The 8,215-nt window shown below is 22.3% G+C and overlaps 3 protein-coding genes across 3 annotated transcripts; 1 reads left to right on the top strand and 2 right to left on the bottom strand. All coding sequences in view use genetic code 6, as the record gives it.

Annotated features, from left to right (window-relative positions):
• Nucleotides 1–909: 909 nt before the first annotated feature.
• On the top strand, nt 910–2,500 carry TTHERM_00977600 (hypothetical protein; the record flags this gene model as incomplete). The annotated part of the gene is made up of 2 exons (XM_001027199.1): nt 910–1,323; nt 1,610–2,500. The coding sequence occupies 2 exons, from the start codon at nt 910–912 to the stop codon at nt 2,498–2,500; spliced, it is 1,305 nt and encodes a 434-aa protein (XP_001027199.1).
• A 2,217-nt stretch (nt 2,501–4,717) lies between these two features.
• Nucleotides 4,718–5,281, bottom strand: TTHERM_000977599 (hypothetical protein). Its single transcript, XM_012800865.1, has one exon. The coding sequence runs from the start codon at nt 5,273–5,275 to the stop codon at nt 4,970–4,972; it is 306 nt and encodes a 101-aa protein (XP_012656319.1). The 5' UTR covers nt 5,276–5,281; the 3' UTR covers nt 4,718–4,969.
• A 337-nt stretch (nt 5,282–5,618) lies between these two features.
• Nucleotides 5,619–7,498, bottom strand: TTHERM_00977590 (WD domain, G-beta repeat protein; the record flags this gene model as incomplete). The annotated part of the gene is made up of 3 exons (XM_001027198.2): nt 5,619–6,259; nt 6,313–6,481; nt 6,902–7,498. 3 exons carry the CDS (start codon nt 7,496–7,498, stop codon nt 5,619–5,621), a joined length of 1,407 nt encoding a protein of 468 aa, XP_001027198.2.
• Between the last annotated feature and the right edge of the window lie 717 nt (nt 7,499–8,215).

Genomic DNA, 8,215 nt, shown 5'->3' with positions numbered 1-8,215 from the left:
TGAATTTTATAACAATTTACAATATGTTAATATTAAATTGTTCAGTACTTTTTTGAGGATCAGTAATAGTTTAGTAAAAATATAGATGATTGGATATTTACTTAAATAATTAATTATTATCATCTTTTATCAAAAAAAATATTGATTTACAAAAAGTTACAAAAATTACAACAATAAATTCATTATTGTTAAATATTAACTCATAACTATTCTTGCTATAAGAATATTATAAGTTGCAGTAAAAGTTTTATTCATAATTTTTGTACACGAATTTTACTAATTGTATTGAATTTATTTATATTTGTGTGCAATCGAATAAAGATAAAATCTATAAAAAAATTTCATTAACTAGCTAGAATCTAATACCCACTATTTTACTTATTCAGTGATACCGATTAATTGATTTATTTAATAAATGATTGATTATGAAGTATACTTAGATATTAGGTTCTAATAAATGAGTATTACATTTTAATATTTATAGTATTTATTTATTTATTCTTTATTGGCAATCAATCAATCTTATAAATAATGAGAATACTATTAAGGAATGGAATATTTTCTAAGCTAAGAAATCTAATCAAATTAATTTACTTAGTAAAAGCAACAAATAAATAAATAAATAATTTGAGAGCCAAGAAATTACATGCAAATGAATAAAACAAACTAACAAACAAACAAAAAAAAAGAAGAAAGAGAGAATTGAATATAAGAAATTAAGGATGGGAGAGTAGCAGTAGCTTTTGTATTGAAAATTAAATTATAATAAAAAAAATTATAAAAAAGCAAACAATATTAATAAATAAAAGCAATTAGTGATTGCAAAAATAGTTTATTGACTCTCAAAAATCAACTTTATAGTTTTGACAAGAGAATTATAAATAAAAAGAAGAGATTTTAATAAGCAGTATGGATTCATAAATAGCTACAACTGCAGTTATTAACAGCAATGGTTTTAGGAGTGAAAAAAAAATAAGACTTGGGACTGGACTTGGTTTCCGTAATCAATCACAAATTCAGCGCACTTTTAACAAAAACATACCCTTATAAAATGAATAAATTCCAAATGGGACATCTAATTCTGCTAATACCCAGGCTTAAAATTAATAATAATTTAATATTACCTGCAATAATTATTATGTGGGCAATTAATCTCCAACTAGTAGTGCATTGCATCAATAGTAAAATTTAGAATCTCCATAGACAAATTAGCTGTCCTCATCCCAAACACAAAACGGATTTTTCAGAAGAAAGATAAACTTAAAGATGAGCAGCACAAATCTCAAAGCATTTTTAAGCAAACAACCTAACGAAAATCCAATCGTAAATATTAAAATTATTTTTATATACTTAACTATTCAAGAATACCAGGACTCAAATTATGTGATTAAAGCAAGAATTAGAAATGAAAGCTCAATCGAACTTAAAAAAGAATTAATTATAATTTTGTTTGTAATATAGAATAACATTTTTATAGATAGAGCTATTTTTATGCCTAAAAGCAAGCGATATCATTGTAAAGAAAAATATTTGCTTATTAATTCTTGAGCTCAAAAAACAGCTAAACCTTTCTCTAATTTTAAGATTAAATATTTTTTTTATAAAAAAGATGATCAAAAGCTCCAAAAATCGTATTGTAAACAACCACCTCAGCTAGGGCTCAATCTAAACTCATAGTACAAATGGAATAACTTTGATTTCACCTTAATAAATTGGCAATTTCTTTGGCTCTTAGGTTTCTCTTCCTTGTCCTTCAATTTCAAACTCTTCCAATGCGCAATCCCCACAAACCTAAGCTAATGCGTTAAATAATACAAATACTATAAACGCCACATCAACATTTTAAACAGCAATAAATTCTGTTTAGAATAACTCTAATTCTGATTCAAGAAGATCAAGCAACCTTCAAGGTGCAGAATAGATCACTAATAAATATCCTATCTCTAATTTCAAAAAAGGAGACCTTGTTCAAATCTTCAACAGAGGAAAGCGTGCTTCATAAAGATAATCAAAAAACTCAAGCTTTACAAGACATGAATAAAACAATAATTTTCAAGATTAGCCACAAGAAAAGAAATAAGGTAGTGAAGATAAGTCAGATTCCAATGAAAATTAAGATATAGAAGATAAAAACGAAGATGCAAATCACTAAAAAAATAACTCTATGACTAAAAATACAATTGCTAATTATAGTCATAACACTGAAAGCACAAATGCAACTGCTCAAATCAGTCATCATAACTACCCTCTTCACATGAGCCACCACTACTTCGACTCAGATAAAATTAAAAAAAAATAAAGTCTAACCTCTTCTTAAACTTTCATCCCCTCTTCTTAAACTCAGCTAAATACTCCAAATCTATATGTCAAAAAGAAATTTACTGAAGCTAAATAATATTCTAATTAAGTCAGACAACAAATGTTTGAGCAACAGGATCTCGAAGAAGAAGAAAATTTCCTAGAACTATGCGAAACTCTTTAAAAAATAAATTATGATTGAAGCTAATCAAGTTTCAAAATAATAACAAATAAATTCTATCTTTGAATAATGAATGAATATTTATCGATGATTCGTAATAGAATCAATTTAATATAATAGTAAACTTCTTAAATTAATACAAATTATATTAACAAATTCAAGCAAATAAATAAATAATAACCAAATCAATCAATCATACTTATATAATTAATACTTTGATATAAATATCTACCACACAAACAGATTTAACGCATAAACCAACGAAAAATAAATGAATACATAATGAAATAAACAAATGCGCTATAAAGCCAATAAATAAAAATATTTTATTCAATAATAAATTAATGATTAAGCTAACTGCTGCGTATTTGCTGTAAATAGAAACCTTAAAAAACAAAACAAATCAAATCTTTTCAATAGCTTATCTGAAAAATAAAAAGTAAGTAAACTTTACTTGTTTCAATTAAGAAAGAACTCACTCATCCATCTATATTTCAAGCAAATGAATTAATTTCAATTAAAAGAAATATTCTATAGTAAGATGTCATCAATAATTTCATAAAGCTAATCCATGCCTACCTATATCGATTGTCTATTTGTAAGTAATTACCCAACCAATTATTTTAAAGAAAGATATATTAATTAAGAATATATTAGTATTTATTAAAACTTTTTTTGCTGTATTACTTTAGTAATATTCAATTACATATATTGGCAAAAGATGTTTCTTCTCTAGAAATATTAAAAAAGTAAATCTTTTTAAGATTTTACTATAATAGATCAGTAAATAATTTAGTAAGTAAATACACAAAAAACAATGAAACAAATAAATAAATAGGTAGTTAAATAGATTCATGAACGAATGAATATATAAATGAATAGATGAATAATATATCTATTTCATCTAATCTGATATTGTTTTATGTAATTATAATAAATATAAAATCAAGGTTAATATTATTATTTATATTAATTACCACTTCTTCAAAATTCAGCATATAAAATTCCTTTATTAAACTAAACAAATACAAATGAGCAATATATATAAATATCTAATTCCCTACATAACTATCTTTCTATCTATCAGTCTTGCCTTCTATCTGTACTTTTCATTTTTATATTTTGTAATCTGCAATTTAATCATCAAAAGTCTTTCTTATCATAATTTATATCACTAATGTATGATGTTTTTCATATTTAACAATTGCGATATCAAATATTATTGAGATTTCTACCTTGAAATTATTTTTTTTGTTTGATTTAAAACTCTAAATAAAAAAATAAAATATTTTATATTATTCAAGACTATTTATTATTTTATTTTCTGTTTTTGTATAATTTTAATTTTTTTGATTAAGACTCCGTTTGATAATGAGTTGATACAGGGTTTGATAGTTTGATTATTTTTAAAAAAGAGATAGATATAAATACAAATAAATAATTTAATGAATCTATTTCTAATTTTTTTAGATTATTATAAAAATCCTACAATTACTTATTCATAATTTTTTAAAAAAAGACAAAATAATTTAAATTTGATTTCAGTTATCTCTAAATATTAAATTATAATTGGATTTTTTAAAAGAATATTTTTGAATCAACTATTTATTATATTTGATTTTTTTAAAAATCATAAAATGAGTTTGTTTTTCACTATCACTTTATTGATTCATTTATAAATTCTATCTTGGTTATTTTTAATATACTATCATATCTATATTCTTAAAGATTTAAATTTACGCTTTGTTTTTAAGAATATTGCTTTCACTAGAAGCTTAAATTGATAAAATTTAAATTTTATAAAGAATACCTATTTAGTACAAACTTCTATCTTGTTTTAATACTTTCTTACTTTCTTATTAGTAATTATTAAAAAACCATATTCGATAGTTTTAAAAATTTTATATTTTTTTTATTTTGAAGCAAGGTTAACGCATTTGATTGCTAAAAAGTAAGTTCTTCAAATTTATAAATCAAAATATTTCTTAAATTAATAAAATAACATTTTAGTTAATTGAAAATTAATCTTGCATTAATATGATGAAATGTATAGCACATGACTCAAGAATACAAAAAGTTATACGAAAAATTTTTTATAGTTTAATAGTAAGTTAACAGAATTCTTAGCAATAGATAACCTAAATTTCTACAGAAAAGGTGCAATAAAATACTAAATAAATAGATCTAGTTAGCAACCCCTAATACACATGAAAGGAAATGAAAAAAATATAATTTATTGCTTTTCATTAAATATACCTTTCCCGATTTCAAGAAATTATCATCTTAGCATTGATACTTATGATTGAAATTTACATGTACAAGGTGCTTAGGTATAGAAAGACAAATAAACTTTAGATATTTAAATTGGGCATCTACATTGATATTTTTAGCATCTTTGCTATTTGGCTTTTTTTCACTCTATCCTATCACTAATTTTGTTATCACAGATAATTTTATCAGCAAGTTTTAGTATAGCTCTAATGAGTTAGGTCAAATTTACTCATTTAGAGGTAAAGCTCCCATTATTTTAGCATTTAATTTCTTAAGATAAACAGCACAGCTATAGGTAACTATAGAAGTACTCTGATTAAATCTTCTGCAAGTATATTTATTATCATTACTATCAAAGGCTATAAGAAAGATTTAATTATTATGTGTTGAATATATATTTAAATTATATTAATTTGTAATTTGTCTCCATTGTTTTTCAGTTTGTCCCATATATTATGACGAAACTGTACATTATATATATATATTTTTTTTAATTTAGTATTTCTATTTAGAAAAAGCAAACATATTGGTAATTAGTGCTTTAGATAATTTATTTCTTTAAAATATTTAAAAAATTTAAAATTATTTTTTTGTTAAATAAATTGATTAGTTATTATAAAACACATTTATTTATTTAATCTTAAGATAAAACTAAGCGGATAGCAATATAAAAACATAAAGATAGAAAAAAAGAAATAAATTGATTTTAAAATATTAAAATAAATCTTTCTAACTGATTAACTAAATAACTAATTAACTTATTAAATTTATTTATTAATTTAATTTGTTTGTATTATATAATTCAAATTATTAGTTGATTAGTTTATTTTTAAAGATTGAGAGCCTAATTATTTTAATTAATTTTATTTCAGTTCTTAATTTTTTTTACTTTTTTTGCAGTGTTATAAGCCTCTTCGACTTCTTCTTCTTGGACAATTTTTTATTTTTATTATTTTTACTCTTATTTTTACTTATCGAGCTCTATTTTTTATAAAAGGGTTTCTTTATCTTGTTCGAATTTACCTTCTAAATACTTTAGCTTAATTGAGTGTTTTTTTAAGTTTTAAAACTTCTTTTTGTGTTCAACTATTTTTTGATAAGTTTAACTTTATGAGATAGAGCTAATACTTCTTTTTTCATAATTTTTGAGTTTATCTTTTTATTGAAGTTTTTAATTTTTCTTGGTTAAATTAGTTTATTCTGCTTCCTCTTCACTATCTTCATTCAATGAAGGTATTTTTCTCTTTTTATTTTCTAGTATTTCTTCGTCTTCTTCCTATTGTTCTTCTTATTCACTTTCAGATTCATTAAGGAGTCCTTAATTGGAGAACAGTAAACTATGTAATCTTTATTTTAAGTTAATCTTGTTTATTAACTACTTAGTCTCTTAATGGTAGACTCTCAAATATCTATCTAAAGAAACAGAAGCAATATAAGGTAAAGTAGGATGAATTTTGATATCTTTGACAGACCCAACTGATCCCTTGAAATTGCAAACCATTCTAAAGTCTTTAAAATAAAATGTTTAATTTACATTAAAAAAATTAAATTTTGAAATTTACCTTTTCTAACATCGAACTTGAACAAATTTCCATTAGCAGTAGTAACAAAAATATAATTTCCACAATTTGATAGTTACATTTTTCTAAAAGCAGATTTATCAAAATCAAATTCTTATTGAATATCTTTGGTTGGCTAAGAGTTATTTTATCTTAAATCATAAATTCTCATCTAATTATTTTTTAAAAAAATTTATTTTTTTTATCAAAAAATGATTAATTTGATATTAATACTATTTATTTAAATACTTTTAAAATATTAATTTGAATATTAATTCTATTTTTTTTTAAAGTTTTTTTTAAAATAAAGTAAAATTAATATTGATTTATTTTTTAGTTTTCTTGAAATTAAAAATATTTTTATCTTGATTGGTTTCTATTTTATTTTTCATATTTGTATTATTTATTAATTTGTTTAAAATTAAAATATTTTTTGATTTTTTTTAGTTAATTATGTTATCATTTTTTCATCTAAAAATTATATTGATTAACTAATTAATGAAAGACTGAAATTATTTTTCTATCCATTAAATATTAAAACTAAACAATATTTTTTTAATAGAATTCTGAATAATCTATCCTAAAGATTTACCTTCTTATATGCATTAATTGTATAAATATTTTAAGAATTGTCTCTGAAGAATGCTCCATCTACATCATAAATAGGAACTTTTAAGTCTAACCAATCATTTTTAACGTTTCTTGCTTTCCAAATTTATTATTTTGTCTCTAAATCGTATAATTAAGGGTTAATATCTTTGGCTAATACCAATAGTGATTTCTTGTCTTGTTCGTTAAGTATTGCTCTTTGCATTTGACTTTAACTTGCATTGTAGATTTCTTAAAATTCTTGGAACTCCTCAGATTCTTAATCATAATTTGCTATTTCAGTGGAGTTATTATCGTAAGTAAGCACAATCTTGTCAGTGTTAATTGTGTTTAGTCCGATAAGGTTTTTGTTATTGTCTACAATAGTTATTAATCTCTCATGGGCTCCTTCATCATTAATTTCGTTAAGTTATAATACACCTTTTCTGTTACCACTAAGGATCATATTTTCATTTCCAAAGAAAGCTAAAAAATCCTATTCGTTATCCCTATCCTGTTAATTAAACTATGAAATGACTTTAGAAGATTCAACTTCAACAACTTTAGTCAAACCAGTGTTATCACCTGTTATAATTCTCATAATCTTATTAATTAATTCTATTAGAAATCTACTATTTTTTTAAAGTTTCTTCTACCTTTGTTTATTTCAATTTACAATTAAAAGAATAATAAATATCTTATCTAACAAGATCCCTAATTTTGGCTTCTACTTTCAATAATAAATAAATAATTAAATAGCGAATTTAAATTAAATTAAATGCTCTCTCTATCTTGTCCATTCCAATTTATTAGAATAATTTTGAGCAAAAACAACTCATTTCTTACAATTAAATATAATCAAGCATCAATTAAACAAAATTTTTAAGTTTAATTCTATTTTATAATTTTTAATTTTATTAAATAATTGTGAAAATAAAATTCAATAAATCCCGTTTATTTGTTTGCTTGCTTGCTTGCTCCTTTTATCCTTTACATTGAATACAATACACTATATATATGTAAATAATAAATAACTTTTTATAGATATAAATCAATTAATAAATGTATTAATGGATATTTTTTTTATTGTTATTAATTAGTAAAAGACAACTATGAACTAATAAAAATTATTTTTGTTAAAGCGAATATCTCTTATTTTGGTATTAAAATTTCCTCATAACTATGAATTTCTAACTGAACCTATATTGTTACTAATGTTATTGCAAGAATCAGAGTAAAATGATAATGAGGAGTGCTTTCTTGTTACTTTGTTTTGTTCTTCTAATAATTTATATTTTTTCTTTTACCCTTTTCTCAT

This window comes from Tetrahymena thermophila (genome assembly GCF_000189635.1).
Source record: "Tetrahymena thermophila SB210 genomic scaffold scf_8253900, whole genome shotgun sequence".
Taxonomy (NCBI): Eukaryota; Ciliophora; class Oligohymenophorea; order Hymenostomatida; family Tetrahymenidae; genus Tetrahymena; species Tetrahymena thermophila.
Note: the sequence above shows the minus strand (reverse complement) of the source record. Positions and strands in the feature narration are given on the sequence as shown.